The 22887-nt window shown below is 43.2% G+C and overlaps 1 protein-coding gene across 1 annotated transcript in view; it reads left to right on the top strand.

The window, feature by feature from the left end:
• Nucleotides 1–7540, top strand: part of LOC124788571 — a 49759-nt gene extending 42219 nt beyond the window's left edge. The window contains exon 5 of the mRNA XM_047255842.1: nt 7241–7540. Within this exon, the coding sequence (XP_047111798.1) occupies nt 7241–7540 (300 nt within the window). The remainder of the gene's footprint in view (nt 1–7240) is intronic.
• Nucleotides 7541–22887: the final 15347 nt, after the last annotated feature.

Below are 22887 nucleotides of genomic sequence, written 5' to 3' on the forward strand. Positions count from 1 at the left end.
ACTGTGGTTTAGTACTACAGTCAGAACTTGATGAAATGCAATGCACATCCGACTAGTGTTATGGGATATGAAAAGTAATGTTAATCGATCCTGCCGTTGCTTATTGGTTGAACAGCACAATAATAAACGAACAGCACACTATTTTGTATGTTCTACAGTATTAATTTATTTCACTGTCCACCCCCGGTAGCTGAGTGGTCAGCGCGACAGAATGTAAATCCTCAGGGCCCGGGTTCGATTCCCGGCTGGGTCGGAGATTTCCTCCCCTCAGGGACTGGTTGTTGTGTTGTCCTAATCATCATCATTTCATCCCCATCGACGCGCAAGTCGCCGAAGTGGTGTCAAATCCGAAGACTTGCACCCGGCGAACGGTCTACTCGACGGGAGGCCCTAGCCACACGACATTTACATTTACAACTTATTTTGCTAATCTTTTTTCGGCTTATGAGGCTATCATCAGACTTAAATGATCTATCGTCGCCAAAGAAGATGAAGTTACCTCATTTGTAAACAACTCTGGAAAAGATGTTACTCATCTAGACTGAGCAGTGATCTCTATACTATCTGGATGTCTAACTCCAGATTAATGAAAGTGCCATCCAAAGATGCTCGTATTTCGTTTCTTCCATAATTACAGCATGGCTGTCACGAAGTATCACGAGAACGCGAAATGAAAATACTTTTCGATTCTGCTCCCACATCAGCCTATTACATCGCACACTGATGTGAAATTCAAAGCCACAAATAAATGTAAAGAATCTTTTATCATGTACAAACTGGTGGAAATTTTCTCTCCTGGGTATGCAGACGACAAGAATCTGCAAGGTGCCCGTAGTTCCATACTCTATGATCAGAGATCCGCATCCAAAGAGTATAGAGATCACAGAGACTGAGGCACAAACACACAATAGATGTCCTCTTTGACAGTGCGGTGGTTATATTAGGTTGGTGCATAAGTTCGTAGCGCTGCTTTTTGCGTTTTGGTATTCCGGTTGCTATGGGTTCATGTATCGAAGATAATTTTTTTATTTTCAGCTCACTGTTACTATTTGAGTTTACATGTTGTCGTTTTGTCATTTCGAGACAGGGAGTAGAGCTCTGGACGCTAGAAAATGGAGTGCCCAGTAGAGAAATCGGAACATATCCGACGTATACTTACATTTGAGATCATTATAGGGATGACAGCAGCGGAGTTAAGTAGAAGCATTTGCGCCGTGTATGGAAATCATGCCACTGGACAGAGCAAGGCGAGAAAATGGTTTTCTCGTTTTAAGGGGACCGTTTTGACACTAGTGTTCAGGAAGACCTTCGGTGTTTGATGAAGATCATTTAAACGCATTAATCCATCATGATTCACGTCAGTGTTCTCGAGAATTAGCAAATGTGATGAACTGTGATGATTCCACCACCGTGTGGTATTTGCGTGCAGTGGGGAAGATTAAATCTGCAGCATTGCATTCTCTAAGCCAAAATCACAAAAATCTGCGGGTAGCCAATGCGCATCTCTGCTTACTCGTGATTAGCTGACTTGTGAGCAACACCGGGCGTACCTACCCTGCTGACGAGAAATGATGTCTTTACGCCAACACAAGGAAAAGAAAGGAGTGACTGAGCCCAAACCAAGCGGGAACTTCCCATATTAAATATCTACGCGCATCCACAAAAGATAATGTTATGCATCTGGTGGAACAGCGATGGTGTGGTGTACTACGAATTGCTTCCCTTAGGTGTAAGCTTCACTGCTGACATTTATTGATAACAACTGAGACATCTTGCAGATGTAATCCAGGAACAACGATCAGGAAGACTGTGTGAAGTGATGCAACTCCACGATAACGCCCGTCCACATTCTGCTAGCCTGACAAAAATACAACGCAGCAGTTGAATTAGGAAGTCATTCCACACCCACCTTCTTCACCTGATCTCGCGGCCTCAGATTTTCACCTTTTTCGCTTTCTGTTGAACAACATTCAAGGAACTTCCTTTCCGGATGAAAAAGCGCTCCCAACATGGCTCGACGAGTTCTTTGCCTCGAAACCGCGTGGTTTCTACAGTCGCGGAAGACCAGAGGCACCACAGTGTTGTCAAACTGTTGTAACTAGTGAAGGAGAATATATTATTGATGACTAAAGTCTCTGCTATGCTATGTGTATCTGTTGTGTTTCTTTAACTTACGGACAAAGTGAAGGAGAATATATTATTGATGACTAAAATCTCTGCTATGCTATGTGTATCTGTTGTGTTTATTTAACTTACGGCATAAGGCTACGAACTTATGCACCAGCCCGATACAATTAAAAAGGTAAAAAGTTGAACAGTAAATAAATATAAAGGGAGCACATCAGACAAGATATTAACACTAAACTCGAAAACCGGTGCCTATACGTGGTGTTCGGAATTTCACGTTACAGAGTTTTAGCGCTTGTAGAGGGGAGTGAGTAGACAATATTTTGAATTGGAACCCTTGTCCGGAAACGTACCTTTTCCGTGCTACAGTAATTTGATAACTTGTTGGTAAAGCAGTTGATTAGACGCGACCCAGTACATCACTTGCTTTACAGTTTCACTCATTAATCGCGAAAGAAACTGCCCGTGTACTCGTTGACGGTCAATCTTCAATGTGTTGCAGTACAGCCTCTTCCATTTCATGTGTGCGGCGTCCCCTTGGAGCGCCATAGTCACGGCTGCTGACGGTGAATGTACCCCTTTCTCAAAGTCGTTGCGAAATTGTGGCGAAAACGGTATCCAATGGAGTGGGACGTTGTGGAGAACGAGCTTGATAAAGGCGACGAGTAGCTCTTCCACTACCGTGAATTTCGCCATTCAGAAAAACCATGTAGTATTCTGAAAACGTTTAATAAACCGTGTTGCTCGAACACTCACAGACAGGTGAATAAAGCTCGAACCAGTTCAGAGAGGTGGGACTGACGTCAAATGAGATCCGCCGATCCGACGTAACCACCCCCCATCATGACTCCCCTGTTGCATACCTACCTAGCAAAATGTTTTCAAACGGTTGTAACAAGGAAACGGAACTTTGCAGTACCTGGGTTCCTTTTCTACAAATCTTCGAAGTTTGTAACGGGAATTTCCGAACACCCAGTACAACAATATTCACATATTTTTCGAATTTAATATTATAATTTTTCCTGGTCTGCTTCATTTACATTGATTTACTCCTCAACTTTTACCCTTTTAATTACATTACCACAGCAAAGTCAAAAATGAATGACAGTTACTGAGTGTTTGTGCCCCTGTCAAGATGAGTAACATCTTTTCGAATGTTATTTGCAATTGTGCCTCAGTCTGGATGAGTAACAACTTTTCTAATGTTGTTCGCGAATACTGCTACTTCAATTACAACTGACTGTGGCCTTGTAACGCGCAAACCGTTTAACTAAATTAATCCTGTAGAACACAAACAATATTGTGCTTTTCATTTATAGAAAAGCAGTTTATACGAAGACTATATAAAAACGACATTAACAAGTTGCTGCTCATAAATACGAATCACACGTAAGAAAGCTCAAAAATTTTTAGAAGTCTTAAGAATCTATGTAGCTGCTGATGATGGCAGCGAGAATGTCCATTTTCAGATTGCTATCTTTGTTTCATAGCTTTGGTCACAGATGTATAAAATTCACAGTTTTCTTATTTTACCTGCTCCAACACTCCTGTTGACAACAAACAAATCGAGCGTCTCTAAGAGTGTCACCGACAGAAGATCTCAAATTGACTCCATATTTCTGTATCTCCAAAAGGCTTTTGACATCGATCCTCGGAAGAGACTTCCAATCATACTGCCTGCCTATGGGGTATCGTCTACGTTGTGAGAGTGGATTTCTGGTTGCCTGTAATAAAGATAACAGTTCGTAGCAACTGACGGGAGGTCGCCGAGTAAAACAATTTATACTGCCCAGATTACGTGTTTTGGCACTGAAGCGCATTCGGCACGAGGACGAGGGCCAAGGCTGCGAGTGAGAGATAAGTATTTAGAGACAAGAACAGAGGGAGATATTGGCGACCATACAACTCACTCTCCGCTCCATCAGCAATTTTCCGGAAATATCGTAACACCATATTGTTTTATAACCATCATGTAATAATGTTGAAGGCAACACCATTATGGAAACACATTGGCGTAAAATATGACACCCATAAAAGCATCTTTAATGTTTTATGAAACAATAGGCCCAAGATGCTTTTAATAGCCTCCAAAACGAAACTCAGTCTTTAAATCTGCCAGAAACTCCAAAGAGATGCTGCTATCTAAAATGCACCAGCAGTAAGACACAAGCAATGCTTTCACAGTGTGACAGCGATGGTAATGTTACCGATGACAATGCCACTAAAGTGGAATGACTAAAGAAGGATGACGAAGCAAATATTCCAGAATTGAAATCAAGAACAGTTGCCAACTTGAGTTACTTAGAAGTAGATATCTTTGGTGCAGGGAAGCAGTTTAAATCGCTCAATAAAGGCAAGACCTCCGGTCCAGACTGTGTACCAATTAGGTTCCTTTCAGTGTAAGCTGAAGTAGTAGCTCTGTACTTAACATATACAACCGCTCGCTCGACGGAAGATCCGTTCCTAAAGACTGCAAATGTTGTAGAAATCGCAGCAATATCCGAGAAAGAAAATATTAGTTATCGCTGAATTATCGATTCATATCACTGACGCCGATTTGCAGTATGATTTTGGAAGATGAACTGTCTTCGAACAATCAGCACGGATTTAGAAAATGCCGTTCTTGTGAAACACAACTAGCTGTTTATTCGCACGATGTAATGAGTATTATCGACAAGGGATTTCAAACTGATTCCATATTTCTAGATCTCCAGAAGGTTTTTGACGCCGTTCTTCCCTAGAGACTTCTAAACAATTTGCATTCCTCTGAATTAACGTCCCAGTTATGCGACTGGATTCGTGATTTCCTGTCAGAAAGGTCACAATACGCAGCAACTGACGGAAAGTCACCGAGTAAAACAGAAGTGATACCTGGCAACCCCTACGGAAGTGTTATAGGTCCTCTGCTGTTTGTAAGCTATAGAAATGATTTAGAAGACAATGTGACCAGCCGTTTTAGATTTTTGTTGGTGATATAGCCATTTACCACTTAGTAAATTCATCAGAAGGTGAAATACAATTGCAAAATGATTTAGACAAGATATCTGTATTGTGCGAAAAGTGTCAACTCACTCTAAAGAATGAAAAATGTGAGGTTATCCACATGAGTATCAAAAAGAACCCGTCAAATTTCGGTAACGCGATAAATCACAGAAATCTAAAGACTGTCAGTTCAACGAAATACTTAGGGATTACAATTACGAACAACTTCAATTGGAGCAAACATATAAACAATGTTATGAGGAAGGGGAACCAAAGACTGCGTTTTACAGGCGGAATACTTAGAAGATGCAACAGGTCTACTAAAGAGACTGCCCACACTACGCCTGTCCGCCCTCATACGTAATACAGTACTGCTATGAGGTATGGGATCAGCATCAGGTAGGATTGCCGGAGGACATCAAAAAAGTTTAGAGACCGGCAGCTCGTACGTTGCTGGGTGGATATAATTAAAAGTACAATTACTCATGGGAGGTCCATTGTAGGCTACAGTTATCGTCTGGCAGCGAAACTTGGTAGATACGGGAAAGTGTTAATGTGGAACCGATTTACACTGGAAAAAATTAGTTCAAATTAACGGCCACCAGGTGCAAATCTGGCGCTGTGCATCTTTTCTGTGGTGGTATGACATCCACGCTGTCATTTAACGAGCAATAACGTGAGTCAACCGTATGGCTATCGAGAAGAGAGGTCGTGCGGGTTTGGTGAAACTGTTACATCTGTATGTGAACGGCCGTAATTACAGTACTGCATTGAGAAAGTGTTGTCGACTGAAAGGTCTGAGGAGGGGCTCACGTCACTAAATGGTTTAAAGAAGGTGATAATTAAATACGAAAACACGGGTGAACCTGGTATGAGACCTGGAAGACGAATGTGTATTATCCCGGTGGAAGTTGTTGACGAGATTGCTGTTGCTGTAAATGGCCACGCATCTCGTTCCCGGGGCAATCCTAGTGGTCTGTGATGTCATGAGAACCGCCGATCCCATGATCAACAGTCTTGCATTCACAGCACAGATTTGCACCTGGCGGTCGAAAGTGGAACTACACTTTTTTCCAGGGTAAATCGGTTCCGCAGAAACGCATAATCATATCTACGAAATTTCGCTACCGTACAATAATTACAGCCCACACTGGATATCCGTGAACAGATGCACATTAATTATAACCACCCTGTATTATCGCGAAATAGGTGAGAGAATATCGCGGATACTGTGGTGTCACCGCCAGACACCACACTTGCTAGGTGGTAGCCTTTAAATCGGCCGTGGTCCGGTAGTATACGTCGGACCCGCGTGTCGCCACTGTCAGTGATAGCAGACCGAGCGCCACCACACGGCAGGTCTAGAGAGACTTACTGGCACTCGCCCAGTTGTACAGACGACTTTGCCAGAAGGGGATCACTGACAATTACGCTCTCAATTGCCGAGACGATAGTAAGCCTAGCCTTCAGCTACATTTGCTACGACCTAGCAAGGCGCCGTATTCAATTGCTAATTAATATTATGAAGCATGTATCATCAAGAGCGATGTTCTACAGTTATGGATTAAAGTTAAGTATTCCAGAAGCTACGTACTTTTCTTTATAGCATTCATTACGTATCCTGTTTCAGACCTCACGCCAGCCTGCGTGAGTTTAAGCGCGTGCCTTTCGGCTTCCTCTCATTGTGTCTAGGCTGTCTTGTCTAGACACAACAGATACAATACGCGAGATGGTGTGGCAATCATTAAAACAAAGGCATCTATCGCTGTGACAAAATATTTTTATAGAACTTTAGTCGGTAGCTTTCTAAATTTTTTTGACGTTCACCTACATAGCCGGTAATGATCACTGTAACGAAATAACAGAAAGCAGGGATTCCGTGGACAGGTTTAACTGTTCGATTCTCCCACGCGCTGATCGAGAGTGGGACGGTCGAGAAATAGTCTTGAGGTGTTTCTATGAACCCTCTGCCAAGCACTTAATTGTGAAGTGAAGAGTGGTCATCTAGACGTAGACGTAGACGTAGATGTAGATGTAGCATATTGAACCCTGCACCATCCGTGCCCGATAGCCTTTCAGGATACCGACAACACAGGGCAGCACGGCTGTGTTAAGTACAAACGTTCAGCAGAGTGACGCGGAAGCACGTGTGGGTGTGGGAATGAAGCATGGTGGGCACGCGGCGCTGAGGACCAGCTGGCCGCGCTCGGCGGACGGCGCGTGTCTCTGGAGAGTGGGCGGCTGGGGAGCAGAGTGGCAGCTTGGGACGCGCGAGGGCGGGTCACGGGATCAATGTCGGGGCGCGCTTCCGCCGAGCACGCCGCGACGGCAGCACCGAGGCGGGCGAGCCACGGCTGCGGCCGCGAAGCCCGAGCGGCGAGCACGCCGTTCCGTACCTCCTGCGCTCCGGCGTCACCCCAACTATCACTGACGAAAAAAATCTCAGCGCCAGGAAATAATTAATGTAGAGTAATGAAATTTCGGAATACGTTTGTCTGGGTAACGTACACTACTGCCCGTTAAAATTGCTACAGCAAGAAGAAATGCAGATGATAAACGGGTATTCATTGGACAAATATATTATACTAGAACTGACATGTGATTACATTTTCACGCAATTTGGGTGCACAGATCCTGAGAAATCAGTACCCAGAACAACCACCTCTGGCCGTAATAACGGCCTCGATACGCCTGGGCATTGACTCATTCAGAGTTTGGATGGCGTGTACAGGTACAGCTGCCCATGCAGATTCAACACGATACCACAGATCATCAATAGTAGTGTCTGGCGTATTGTGACGAGCCAGTTGCTCGGCCACCATTGACCAGACGTTTTCAGTTGGTGAGAGATCTGGAGAATGTCCTGGCCAGGGCAGCTGTCGATCATTTTCTGCATCCAGAAACGCCCCTACAGTAACTGCAACATGCGGTCGTGCATTATCCTGCTGAAATGTAGGGTTTTGCAGGGATCTAATGAAGGGTAGAGGCCGGCCGGGGTGGCCGAGCGGTTCTAGGCGCCTCAGTCAGGAACCACGCGACCGCAACGGTCGCAGGTTCGAATCTTGCCTCGGGCATGGATGTGTGTGATCTCCTTAGGTTAGTTAGGTTTAAGTAGTTCTAAGTTCTAGGGGACTTATGACCTCAGCAGTTACGTCCCATAGTGCTCAGAGCCATTTGAACCAATTTTTGAAGGGTAGAGCCACGGGTAGTAACACATCTGAAATGTAACGTCCACTGTTCAAAGTGCCGTCAATGCGAACAAGAGGCGACCGAGACGTGTAACCAATGGCACCCCATACCATCACACCGGGTGATACGCCAGTAAGGCGATGACGAATACACGCTTCCAATGTGCGTTCACCGCGATGTCACCAAACACGGATGCGACCATCATGATGCTGTAAACAGAACCTGGATTCATCAGAAAAAATGACGTTTTGCCATTCGTGCACCCAGGTTCGTCGTTGAGTACACCATCACAGGCGCTTCTGTCTGCGATGCAGCGTCAAGGGTAACCGCAGCCGTGGTCTCCGAGCTGATAGTCTGTGCAGCTGCATACGTCGTGGAACTGTTGGTGCAGATGGTTGTTGTCTTGCAAACGTCCCCATCTGTTGACTCAGGGATCGAGACGTGGCTGCACGATCCGATACAGCCATGCGGATAATTTGCCTGTCATCTCGACTGCTAGTGATACGAGGCCGTTGGGATCCAGCACGGCGTTCCGTATTACCCTCCGGAACCCACCGATTCCATATTCTGCTAACATCTGCAGTCATTGGATCTCGACCAACGCGAGCAGCAATGTCGCTACACGATAAACCGCAATCGCGATAGACTACAATCCCACCTTTATCGGAGTGGGAATGTAATGGTACGCATTTCTCCTCCTTACAGGAGGCATCACAACAACATTTCACCAGGCAGCGGTGGTCAACTGCTGTTTGTGTATGAGAAATCGGTTGGAAACTTTCCTCCTGTCAGCACGTTGTAGGTGTCGCCACCGGCGCCAACCTTGTGTGAATGCTGTGGAAAGCTAATCATCTGCATATCACAGCATCTTCTTCCTGTCGGTTAAATTTCGCGTCTGTACCACGTCATTTTCGTGGTGTAGCAATTTTAATGGCCTGTAGTGTATTTAAGTGGTTAACACTGCAAGATCTCAGGTTAATGTTACGCGCGAAATAAAACATAGCAAATGAGTAATTTTAGTACATTAATAACCGGTGTCACGACCAGATTGTTGAATGCAAGCATGCAAATCTGCATGAATTGTGTTGCACAGCTGCCGCATGTCGGTATGTGGGATGGAGCTCGATGCCTGTTGCACTTGGTCGGTCAGTACGGGGACCGTTAATGCTGTTTTTGGATGGCGCTGGAGTTATCGTCCGATGTTGTCCCATACGTGCTCGACTAGAGACAGGTGTGGTGATCGAACAGGCCATGGCAACATGTCGACACTCTGTACAGCATTTTGGCTTACAACAGCGGTATGTGGCCGAGCGTTATCCTGTTGGAAAATACCCCCTGGAATTCTATCCATGAATGACACCACAACAGGTCAAATCACCAGTTTAATGTACAAATTTCGAGTTAGGATGCTTGGGATAACCAAGACAGTTCACCTGCTGTCATCCGAAGTCGCACCAAAGACAATCAACTGTAACTTCGTTTAGGCCGCGGGTAGGATGGCTGCAGGTGCTCTGCTAGTCTCCTCCTAACCAACAAACGACCATCAGTGACACCGAGGCAGATCTGACTTCCATCAGGAAACACAACAGACCTCCATCCTGCCATCCAATGAGCTCTCACTTGACACCACTGAAGTCGCAAATGGCAGTAGTTCGGGGTCAGGCGTCTGGCTCGGAGCTGCCCTTGAAGTAACCGATTTGTAGCAGTTGATTGTGTCACTGTGGTTCCAGCTGCTGCTCGAATTGCTGCTGCAAATGCAGCATGAGACGACAGAGCCTTACAGCGAACACGATGTTCTTCCCTCTTGGTAGTACCACATGCCCGTTCGGAGCCCGGTCTTCTTGCGACCGTACATTCGTGTGACCTCCTCTGCCAGCAACTGTGTACAGTGGCTACATTCCTGCCAACCCTTTCTGCAACGTCGCAGAACGAATATTCAGTTAGTCGTAGCTCTATTACACCACCTCGTTCAAACTCAACGAGGCGTTGATAATTGCGTGTTTGTCGCCTTAAAGGCGTTCTTCAGAAATGATTCAAATGGCTCTAAGCACTATGGGACTTAATATCTGAGGTCATCAGTCCCATAGACTTAGAACTACTTAAACCTAACTAACCTAAGGACATCACACACATGCATGCCCGACGCAGGATTCGAACCTGCGACCGTAGCAGCAGCGCGGTTCCGGACTGAAGCGCCTAGAACCGCTCGGCCACAGAGGCCGGCAAGGGAGTTCTTGAATGACATCAACTCACCACGTTCAACGTCAAAGGTAACTAATGCTCGCGACTATTACGGCGTGTATTTAAAGTAAACCGATTTGCAACCCCATACTGGCGCTACTAGCGTCACTCTTACACGATTGGCGCGGAATTTAAGAAGACATCACCTTTCAGATGTAGAAACACTTCTACCAACACCTTCTTGGTGTTGCAATTTTTTCCGTCAGTGTACACACTGCAGCTTCGCTAGTCCGCAGTGATTGCGGAACTGTAGCCAAGGAGGAAGTCAAAGCGTGCAACGTCAGACCCCTAATATCTTTTTTTACGTCAGTCTCGCATCCTATGAAGAGAATGATTACACAGCCATATACACTACACTTCGTTTTGAGCCAAGGCACCTTAGAAGCTTTACCATCAGGAAAAACTTTTTTTAGTCCAGTTACGAGGCTTACTTTGAGGTTCTTACGCGGGTATTGCGTTTTTGCAGGTCCAACCCCTACCATGACGACCAGGTAATTTTATGTTCAAGGTTTTTTTTTTCCTTTCGCCTTTGATGACGACACCTTTCCAACAACATATAGACTGGTTGCCTCCTTCGCCATGCCGACGATCATCGTCTGCATCTTCGTTACAAAACAAAAACAAAAAAAAAAACAAAAAAAGTGGTTCAAATGGCTCTGAGCACTATGGGACTCAACTTCTGAGGTCATCAATCCCCTAGAACTTAGAACTACTTAAACCTACCTAACCTAAGGGTAGCACACACATCCATGCCCGAGGCAGGATTCGAACCTGCGACCGTAGCGGTCTCGCGGTTCCAGACTGTAGCGCCTAGAACCGCACGGCCACTCCGGCCGGCTCTTCGTTACATATAAAATAGTTTACAAGAGATTAGAGACAAGAATTAAAATAGGAAAAAGTCTCGAATAAAACAACCAACCACAGGCCTTAAACATGGGTGCCATATAGCACCTAAAATAAAACTAGCTCCTCGTCCAGGCCTTGAAGGGTCACGGGATGTCGACCATCCACCGTGTCATCCTCTACCTTGCGGAACTACATGCGGATGGGGTAAGGAAGGCATGCGGTCAGTACACTATAATTGCAGAAAAATTGAATGATTTATTCCTGAAAAAGAGCTTCCCAACCTGAACAAATCAATGATGCACCTGTCCACATCCTGCCATTATGTAAGCAGTAATTCGGCTTGGCAATTATTAAAAGAGTTGTTTGATGTTCCCCTGAGGGATATCGTGCCACATTTTCTCCAACTGGCGCGTTAGATTGTCAGAATCCCGATGTGGCTGGCGAGCCCTGCTCATAACGCTTTAAACGTTCCCAATTGGGAAGAGATCCGGCTAACTCGCTGCCAAAGGTAGGATCTGGCAAACACGAAGACAAGCAGTAGAAACTCTCACCGTGTGCGGGTGGACTTCATCTTGCTGAAATGTAACGCCGGAACGGCTTGCCATGGAGGGCAACAAAACTGGTCATAGAATACTGTCGATGTACCGTTGTGCTGTAAGAGTGCCGCGGATGACAACCAAAGCGGTCCTGCTATGAAAAGATATAGCACTCCAGAATATCGCTGCCGGTTGTAGACCAACGGCGGGCAACTGTTATGTCAGCATCCCACCGCTTTTGGGGCGCCTCCAGAGACGTCTTCGGTGATTATCGGAGCTCAGTTTGAACCGATACTCATCAATGAAGACAATTCTACTCCAGTCAATGACATTCCAGCCTGAAGTCGTGTACGCAAACGCCCCAGACACTGGTGGGATATCAACATGGCGCCAGCCCCACGGCCCAACAGCCAGGAGTACAGCACTGCAGTACGTCGACGATATTCTACGCCATTTTTTTACCCATCACGGTAAACCACCCTGAGCTTTCATTCCAGCAAGTTAATGCCCGTCCTCACAGGCAAATGTTTCTGTTACTCGTCTTTGTGCTTGCCAAACCCTAATTTTCCAGCAAGATCGTCGGACGTTTACCTAGTTGAGAACGATTGGAGTATTATGGGCAAGGCCCTCCAATCATCTCGGGATTTCGACAATCTATCGTACTAATTGGGCAGAATTTGGCACGATCCCACGCAGAACACCCAAAAACTCTGTTAATCAATGCCAAGCCAAGTAAATGCTTGCATAAGAGCCTGAGGTGGACCAACGTGTTATTGCCTCGCTCGATTTGTGAAGCTCTTTCTCTTGAATATATCATCCACTATTTCTGAAGTTCTAATGATTTGTTTGTTTGCACATGTACATCACATCTACCAATTTCCGTTCCATTTGGGTAATTCCTTCGTGTTGCGTTTTTTTTTTTCGGGTGTCACATATCGAGCTTACTGTTCGCCAATTATTAAGTACTATCGGCTGCAGATGATTATGATGTAGATATAAGCTACATGGTGAAGAAAATCTTAGAAATATACAAAATACCAGACTAAAAATAAATTTTTCTGAAACAAAATATCTCTCTTTACGAACCAAACAACATGACTTTATCATAGATGGAAATTCTATTGAGGTATGTCATGTCAAGAGTATAAATTCGTGGGAGTTATAATCTTAGTTCAGGATTCCAGTCAACAACAAATAAGGCTGAGGATAACACGCTCAAAAATGGTTCAAATGGCTCTAAGCACTATGGGACTTAACATCTGAGGTCACCAGTCCCCTAGAACTTAGAACTACTTAACCCTAACTAACCTAAGGACATCACACACATCCATGCCCGAGGCAGGATTCGAACCTGCGACCGTAGCGGTCGCGCGGTTCCAGACTGAAGCGCCTAGAACCGCTCGGCCACATCGGCCGGCGGACAACACGCGCACAACAAGCAAACAACAAACTGAATTCCATTCTTTGCTCAGATAAAGTTAAGACAAAAGACAAAACGGGTTATTTGAATCATGATAAGAAGCATTTGTTTACATAGAGCGTAATCCTGGGAAATGACAAAACAAGACAGACGAAGACTTGAAGTTGTGCAAATGGATATTTTGAGAATTTGTATAGTTTCAAAGTAAGAGAAGATGACAAACAAAAGAAAACCGGAAGCGAATGAAAACTCCTAGTTAAATCACCAATGAGATGGAAGAACGGCGTTTATGATGGTATGGACATGTGGCCAGATTACGGGATGAACGATGGCGGAAAAGTGTTAATTGTTGACAAACTCCATAGAAGAGAAAAAGAGGAAGGCCCTGAATCTAAAATTCACATGGAGGAGGATTTGCAACGAGGAAATCTGGAAGAATTATTTTGAAACTGACATTCCGAAAGTGAAATTTGGAAGATTTATAAAAGGATCGTGGGGCTTGGATACAAGGTTCCGAGAAATGGCCTCAGGAGCTGTAAACAACTCGGAATATACAAGGGTTGGATAAAATATGGAAACACTGCAAGAAAAGCATGCTTGAGCATAAATGAGATTCTATCCAAGCGTGGAGGTCGCGCTGTTGTATCCGACAACGAACGCCACCTGTGCGATGTCCTCAATACGTTGAGAGTGTCAGTCGTGTTCAGAACAGCGTTCTGTGTAGTTGTGAATGCGTTATGTCGGAGCTAAGTGAATTCGAACGTGCACAAATTATTTGTGCTCGTAAACAAGGCAGTCGAAGTGTTTGGCATTTCAAGAGGAGTTTTTCCGATAAGTCACAACGCGAACGAAAGTGTGTTTAGAGTGATCGTGACACACGGTCACTGAAAAGGATTGTGCCAAAAAAAATAAGATGGCGCTGGCTGCAAAAGTCTCTGCAGAACTGAATGTCGCACTCCATAATCAGGGAATTGCAGGGCGATCCGGAATTCCATCAGTGGTGCAAGAGCTCGAAACTGGAAAACGTGGTGCCGAAGCCATAAAACCTGGACTATGCACCAATGGAAGACAGTCATTTGGTGGGATGAACCTTGTTCCACACTGCTTCAAATTTCTGGCCGAGTTTACGTACCAAAAGTGAAACGTAGCGGCGGTTCAGTGATCATTTTGGCCTCCATAACGTGGTATTCCATAGCGAAGTCGCATTTCTACCAAGGATTATGTGATTATTTTGTCTGATCGTGTCCATCCTGGGGTACAATATTTCTTCCCCAATGGTGATGCTGTGTTCCAAGACGAGAGGCCCACAGTTAACACGGTTTGCATCATCCAGGATAGGTTTTGTTAGCACGAGGATAAACTGTTGTGTCTCTCCTGGCCAACACAGTCACCAGACCTCAGTATTACTGAGCCTTTGTGGTCTACTTTGGAGATGACGGTGCGTGATCGCTAACCACCTCCATCATCGTTCCAAGCACTTGCTAATGTTCGGCAGGAACCATAAAGGATCTTTATTTATCCACTCCGAGACGACTGGCTGCTATTTTGTATGCCAACGAGTTTTTGGTACTCCCATATTTTTGTCCACACCGTGCATATACAAAAATAGATTTGCGCAATTAATTGTTTGTCTGCAGATACATATCTACGGTCCTTGTACACAATGAAATCTCCACGCCGCAGTACTGCAGCAAGCCGCCAGAGAGCCAAAACAAAACGGCGCATCAGTCCGGAACTGCGCGACTGCTACGGTCGCGGGTTCGAATCCTGCCTAGGGCATGGATGTGTGTGATGTCCTTAGGTTGGTTAGGTTTAAGTAGTTCTAAGTTCTAGGGGACTGATGACCTCAGATGTTAAGTCCCATAGTGCTCAGAGCCATTTGAATTTGAAAACAAAACGGGGCAGCTTACTGATCAGGTGCAATATCGTATGGTAACTGACTTTCGGCAAGTTTGCCGCTTGTGAGACCAATTCAGACGACTAAAAAAGTTTATTCAGTTCATTGAAAGACAGTTTTCCCTACATTGACATAACGTTGCATCTGACCACGGGAATGAGTAGCCCATCTACTACCGTAGATTGGTAGTTGCAGCTCCAAATAGCACTACTTTTCGTTTGCAGACAAACATCAAATTAAGACGTAAAGTTACCAAAGTTCAGGAAGAATCGCCGACAGTGCGCATCAGACCGACATGCCTTTACATTCATATTCTGCAGACGACGCTAGATCACTGCAATAGGGAAAAAACTCGGCTGTTCTCAGACCCATACAAGTATGCGCAACGGTAACCAGAAGACGTCTTTATAGTATAACAAACGCAGCGATTCATGGCTATGCAGTACTGAATGCACTTCAGTGACATCGAGCATCCATAATTAATTCATAGTTTTTGAAGCTTAAAATTGTGGTCTCCAGTGAGTGTTATAGCAAATTCGATGATTAATATATGAGACTGAAGCGTTAATCAGCCATAGGGGAAACACATTACGTTATTAATAAAATAAAATATTTATATCATACAATTCTCAGATAGTTAATAGATCCTCAGTCATAATAAACCACTGAAATAAACTAAATTTCTTATACGTAATTTCACTGAGCTCATTTTTACTTCAAACTTAACTTTTTATGCACAAAATAGACGAGAAGGTCACACTGAGGCCGAGTAGCCAGGCTGCTACGCAGGAGCTGAAACTAGTTACTATTACGGTCCAAAGTTATTGTTCTTTACAAACTGCCACTAAATTTCTTTTTTACTCCAGTCTTTAGTAAGGAACCATCACCACTTATTTAAAACAACGCCTTGTTCGTATCTGCAACCGATGAAATCGTGGAAAAAGTGAAAGAAATTATTATAAACTAACCACATCACAGTCAGAGAAGTCGCTTCTGATGCTAGCATATCTTTTTACTTATGACTTTAAATGTTTCTGATCTTTTCGATACTGAACGTGTGACAGCAAAATTTGTTCCACAATCGTTAAATTTGGAACAAAAACAAGGGAGAAGGCATATTGTACAGAAGAAGTTAGATGAAGTTAACAAGAGTGCAGAACAAAAGTAACATCTGATAACGGGTGAAGAAACATGTGTTTACGTATATGACGTCGAAACTAAGGTCCAAACAACCTGAGAAAGCTTTTTACGTCGATAAGACCGAAAACAGCTCGACAAATGCAGTAAAATGTGAAGGTTATGCTCACTGTGTTCTTCGATATTAACAACATAGAGCACTACCGCTTCTTGGCACAAGGTCAAACGGTCAGTAGGAGTACTACTTACAAGTTGAAAGCCGTCAGCGTGTATAAATCCACAAATGAAAAGAAAAAAATTGTGGGGAAACAATTCGTGCCTTTCCACAATGATAATCCAACTGCTAACTTCGCACCTTATTCGTGTTTTTTTTTGGGCATAGGCGATAATGTAATGGAGCTCCAGCCTCCACATTCGCCAGATATGTAACCATGTGACATTTCCGTGTTCCCAGAAATAAATAAAATCTTTAACGGCCGTCATTTTACAAGCATAGATGAGATTAAAAACGCAATGCTGAGATATCTAAAAGCCATCCCAAAAATCGAGTTTCGAAAGTGTTTCGGGAATTGGAAAGAACGTTGGCGTAAGAGCGTAACATCTGATGGAAGCTAGTTTGATGTAAACGTAAAAATAAAATTCATTCCAGAAAACAAAAATTCGTTAAATTTTAAACACACTCCTCAACAGCAGAGAAATGTACCGAAGTGGTCGAGTAATGTCTCCTTTGTGGAGGAGAAAGACCGGAAAGAAATATTTAAATTCAAAGAGAAAAATATAAAACGCCCGATCCAGATGGCATTCCAGCGGAATTTCTGCAGGCACTACATGTGCATATTAATCCACACTTACAATTTGGTCAATGTATGTCTCCTACAGAGCGAATGCTAACAATTTATAATAAAACCCAAAAGTGATTATTTCAAATAAGGGTGTGGACAAAGGTAATCTAGCTCCTACAGGCTTATCTGCCTGCTACACACTTTACGAAAATGCTGGAAAAATGGTTTGCAGCAGACTATAAAGGCAAAGATTGCTGTATGGGATCAGGCATTAGCTTTAACCAGTCCGGAACCGCGCGGCCGCTACGGTCGCAGGTTCGAATCCTGCCTCGGGCATGGATGTGTGTGATGTCCTTAGGTTACTTACGTTTAAGTAGTTCTAAGTTCTAGGAGACTGATGACCTCAGAAGTTAAGTCCCATAGTGCTCAGAGCCATTTGAACCATTAGCTTTAGCAACAAACGCCCGATGCAGCGGCCATGTTAGTAGACATTTCTCGGGCGTTCAGAAACCATTAGTGGCCATCGCTTTTTGACCTACTGAGCAAGTTAGATTGCTCTAAACAACTTTTGAAAGACTGTTGTTAGGTCAGAGCAGCAAGACCCACGTGACCATTTCAACTTTTCAACAAAAATAACTCCAGTGGCTGCCCACGCGGGTACATTTGTGGCCCTGTGCTCCGGTATTTCATGTTCGATCCACTGTTAACAAAACGGCAAGGAAATCAGTGTGATGACGTATCCGATGATGAAATGATCCTTTTGAACGGTAGCTCGAAAAGCAATACAGAAACAAGATTTGCACAGCTTTGAAGAGGTGCACGGTTGGTGCAGGGAGTTGACTTATCACTAGTGCATAAAAAATAAATAAAAATGTACATTTTGTTAAAAGGCCACCTGCTAACAGTCCATCAGTGAGAGTTATTAAAATGTCCACAGACAGAAAAACTGTACGCAGACAGTTAGGCGTCTTTCTGGATACGCGATTCAGTTTCAGCTATAAACTGCCAATACAAGTAATATGATTATATCACGAGCCTATGCATTGAATACAGGCTTCTACTGGTAACACCAGCACAAGCAATAAACAGAGTACAGCGAAAAGTATTTTTGAGGCTGTGAGACTCTTTTTTCATCATATCTGCGGAGGCGCTTCAAGTGAAACCCGAAATATATCCAACTGTCCGACAAATACGGAAGAATGCAGCAGTACCACTTTCAGAATTTCACTGAAGAGCAGGTGACATACTGCAAAAAGGTAATAAACTAGTCCTTCCCCTCCGGTAGAAACGCTGAAGTGACACGTAAAAGGAAGACGAGCCTACAGTTTCCCTCTAAATATCAGACTCAGATTAGAATTTCGACACCTAAGCCCCTCAAGAGGACTGAACCCGTTCCTGACGGACCACTGTCCGTATGCCACGTGACTGCACCCTAGCGGAAGAAAACAAACAAACCGATATACCTGCGGAGAAGAAGGCACTTAGTAACTGGGCATCCCCTTTGTATGCTTATGCAACTAGAGCTTGGTGACGACAACTTAAGTCAGCTCCAGATACCAGAAACGTAAGGAGTTTCTGTACCATGAGTTACATTGCCAGATCTCCAATCCGACACGTCGAAATCCACCCTGAAATTTTTATGCGGAAAGAATACAACGAAAGAAATGCACTGCTAAAATTTTAGCTGTTAACATTCACTGCAAGTATTTTTTTAAATTTGTTGAAGTTACTCGTTTTTGTCTCACGAAGAACGGTTTATACAGCCATTCTTGAATAGCGCACGATCGACCGTGATAAGAGAGCACAGCGCCGCGTAGTGATAATATCCGGAGTGATAGAAGCGAATTTGTAGCCCTTAAACCATACAAAAATGTTACGTACCATTAATATTTTGAATTAGAGGCAGTTCGTATCAACAGCAAAATTATAGTATATGTAATTCTTACAAAGGTGTCAGGTGACTACCAGAGGAAAATAAATCATTGTAGCATTTGATGTTACATAACAGACGATTTCCCTTGAGCGTGACTTACATTTATTGAACTGAAATGCTTCTGCGACATACGTCATTTTATATTAATTCCTGTAGCACAGTTCTTATAATTTTTTAATAATGTATATTTTAGTAAGAATGAAACTGTTCCTTGTTTGTTCCTCACAATCGTCACAATGAAGTGAAGTGTCGTTTGAATGACGAAAACAAAGATTTTCTTTACACCAGGCACACCTGGCGAAAGGAATATTAATGCTTCCAGGCACATCACAGTAATTACAAGACAGAAATGCGGTGGAGTGAAAATGGTCCTGGCTGTTGGTCTGCTTACTGTGCTGCATACCGAACATATTTAAACCATTTCGTAAAATGTGCAGATGCAAACTGATAATGTACAAATTACTGAAATTTAAGAATACTGCTTCCTGATAAATCTCAAATGACACGGAGCTATCGAAAATTACAGTGTCCAGCAATTTCCTTAAAAATACTTTCCACAGTCAAAAAACTTCTTTATCGAAAGTCACAGTGGTTGTTCCGAGTGGAATCTGAAGTTTATAAACAGTCTTTTAGTCGTCCTCCTGAAAGACAGGTATATCATTATGTCCAGACCATGAGTCCAACAGAAGCAATAAATCAATTTCTGCAACTAGTTAGAAGCCTTTTGGAATGAAATGTTAAAAATTCCTATTTTTCCAGATTTTGATAGGTCAATTATAGGATTTTTCCCACAACACAGTCCTTCTTTATTTCTATTCTTAATATGCCTCGAGGAGCACCCTGAAGAATGATATAAAGCTGCGGAAACAGCAATCCACTCATACTCATCACTGTCATTGTTATATACGAATGTGTCATAGCATTAACCGAATGTACAACAGGCTCAGTCTTTTCTCGCCACTAAATGATAAAGTTCTTTCACGAAATCTGGCTGATCGGCGTTAGACACAGCAGGTCTGGGGATAACAGTAAGCTGCGTTTTCACCTCAGCTACATGGTTCAGATTTCAACAAAACTCCTCCAAAGAACCGTTGTTCATGATTTTTTATTCAAGTTTACTTATTTATGTTGGTTATTAATTGGAGAACAGGGGGGCAATGGGACTTTGTGGCCACTCTGTTGAAAAAATTTTTCGGGTAATTTTTCTTTCATAGTTTCGCGATTTTCATTTTGGTGCATATTTATTACTTAGTTAAGTCTTTCTTCTGTTTATACAGTGTACAGTCAGATTTTACGACGTAAAACTGGGTTTGGACACTGATTAACAATAAGCGTTAAACACAATGAATATTATATCAGTTTTATCTCCATTGTTAGTGTTTACGCTACAGAAAAAGGAACGAGTAATTATTATGCATACTATATGAGTTGCAAACCTGAGTGAACAGTATCCTGCTGGAAAATGCCGACGGGGAAGATATTAAGCATGAAAGGATGCAAGTCATCCGCATAACATTAACGTAGCCCACGTCCACAGCTGTTGCGGTGTCTTCGATTACTGTCACAGGACCCAATGGAAGTCCAGCAGAATAAACCCCACAACAGAATACGGCACCTACCGACCTGCTTCCGCAGCGTGGTGCATGCGTCAAGTAGCTGTTTACCTGGATGACGGCTTATCTGGATATGATTAGCTACTTGATGTAACAAGAAACGTGATACATTCGACCAAGCGACATGTTCTCATTGATCCTCAGTCCAATTTCGATGGTCCCGTGCCCACTGCGATTGTAACAGACAGTGTCCATGGGTCAACAAGGTAACATGTAAGGGTCGTCTGCTACGGAGCCCCGTGTTCAGTTACGTGCGCTGAACGGTGTGCTCCGAAACAGTTGTGTCTGCACCAGCACTGTACTCTGTTTTCAGATGTGCCACACACCGCCACCTATCCTAGCCTCCGACTTCCATGTTCTGTTATGAAGCGTGGAGTACCTGAACCTGCTGACTACCCGAGGTTTCAAGTCCTTCAACCACTTCCCACAGATGCTAGTGACTGAGAATATCCGATGATCATCGATATTTACAAAATACCGATATTAGTAGCTTAAAAGCGATGTTAGGATATCGTTCTGAAGCCTTTGAAACATCGTAACATCGATATTGAAGACAAAATATCGACCTTCGATGTTGGCAACAAACCAGACCACTTGTTACCAATGTCAATGCTTATGTACTTTCCTTACGGCGTTCCTTTCCCGCAGTGCCACTGTAGGGCATTCATTCTCGCGTATGGCAGTGGTGATAATGCTTTGTTCCGTCACTGTATAAGAGACTGCTACCACGAACTCCAGTACATTCAATCTTCGACTGTGTTATAAATGAATGCAAACAGACATAACTAAAAATTATTTGCTTTCTAAAAGAGATCTGCAATTGACCTGTGCAGTTCGATAGTTACCCCAGCGTCTGGCTAAGTATGCTGTGATGTGTAGGATATGCGGTTAAAAGGAATGAACGTCAGATATTAATGTAATGGCTTATTTTTTGAAAAGAGAGTTTGTTTAAACGTGCACTCCTATGTAAATTGTCTACTTTCAATCCATTGGCTACATTTAAACTTATACCATGGCGAATAAACAGTAACAGAACGACAATGGCTTGATAGAAAGCAGATTCGAGCTGTGTTAGTCTAGTTATAGATGTGCGAGGCAGTATTTGCATTCTGTTACATCTCCAGTTCAGCTGTGACTTTGTGCTAAAATTCCTGTAAATAGTTGCCATAAAATATTTCCTGCTCGATGGTGATAGTGAAGACGGCGATTATGGAGACAAATTTCGTGGGATATGAAAACGAGAGTGTACGCTGAAAACTACACTAGTGTGTAAAACTTAAGAACGGAAGTAACTTTTCATCAACAAAAGACAATATACATAAAGAAAATAAATTATGGGGAAAATCAAACTCAGAAGTAAGATAACCCAAATAAGCACCTAAAACAACAATAGCAATTGTTAAAAATTTCAAATAATAAGGTAAAGCAATTACATGAGGAATAGGAAAAATTAACCAAGATAAAATACTACCACCAAAAGCCAGCAACAAACAATAAACCAATTATACCAAAGGAGATATAATAACCCCTATCATCAAAAGAAAATCTTGAATAAAAATTATTATCCCCAGATACTGAATAATAAAACAAACGGAAAGAATAAGTATCAGTTACACATGTAGAAAAAAAACGAATAATCAAACAATTAATTCATCTTAAACAAACCACCTCAAGAATTAAATCCTTTGAATAAAATCCAGCCAAAAAAAGGTATACCACACAAAGACAAAATAGAAACATTGAAACAAAGAGAAGATAAAGGTATAACATTAACAATAGAACCCCATCATATGTCACTGCTAAGTAATAGCTTGATGGAACTTGCCCCATCCATAGAACAACTGATACAGTAGAGTACAACAAGTAACTGAAAAAATACGAAAAGAGACGAACAGAAATGATACTTTTATTCAAGGACAATAATTACACTGAAGACAACGGGTTCAAATGGCTCTGAGCACTATGGGACTTAACATCTTAGGTCATCAGTCCCCTAGAACTTAGAACTACTTAAACCTAACTAACCTAAGGACATCACACACATCCATGCCCGAGGCAGGATTCGAACCTGCGACCGTAGCAGTCCCGCGGTTCCGGACTGCAGCGCCTAGAGCCGCACGGCCACCGCGGCCGGTTGAAGACAACGGGATTTATGATGGTCCCCTGGACATTACAAACAGTCGG

Source organism: Schistocerca piceifrons, chromosome 3 (assembly GCF_021461385.2).
Source record: "Schistocerca piceifrons isolate TAMUIC-IGC-003096 chromosome 3, iqSchPice1.1, whole genome shotgun sequence".
NCBI classification, from domain to species: Eukaryota; Metazoa; Arthropoda; class Insecta; order Orthoptera; family Acrididae; genus Schistocerca; species Schistocerca piceifrons.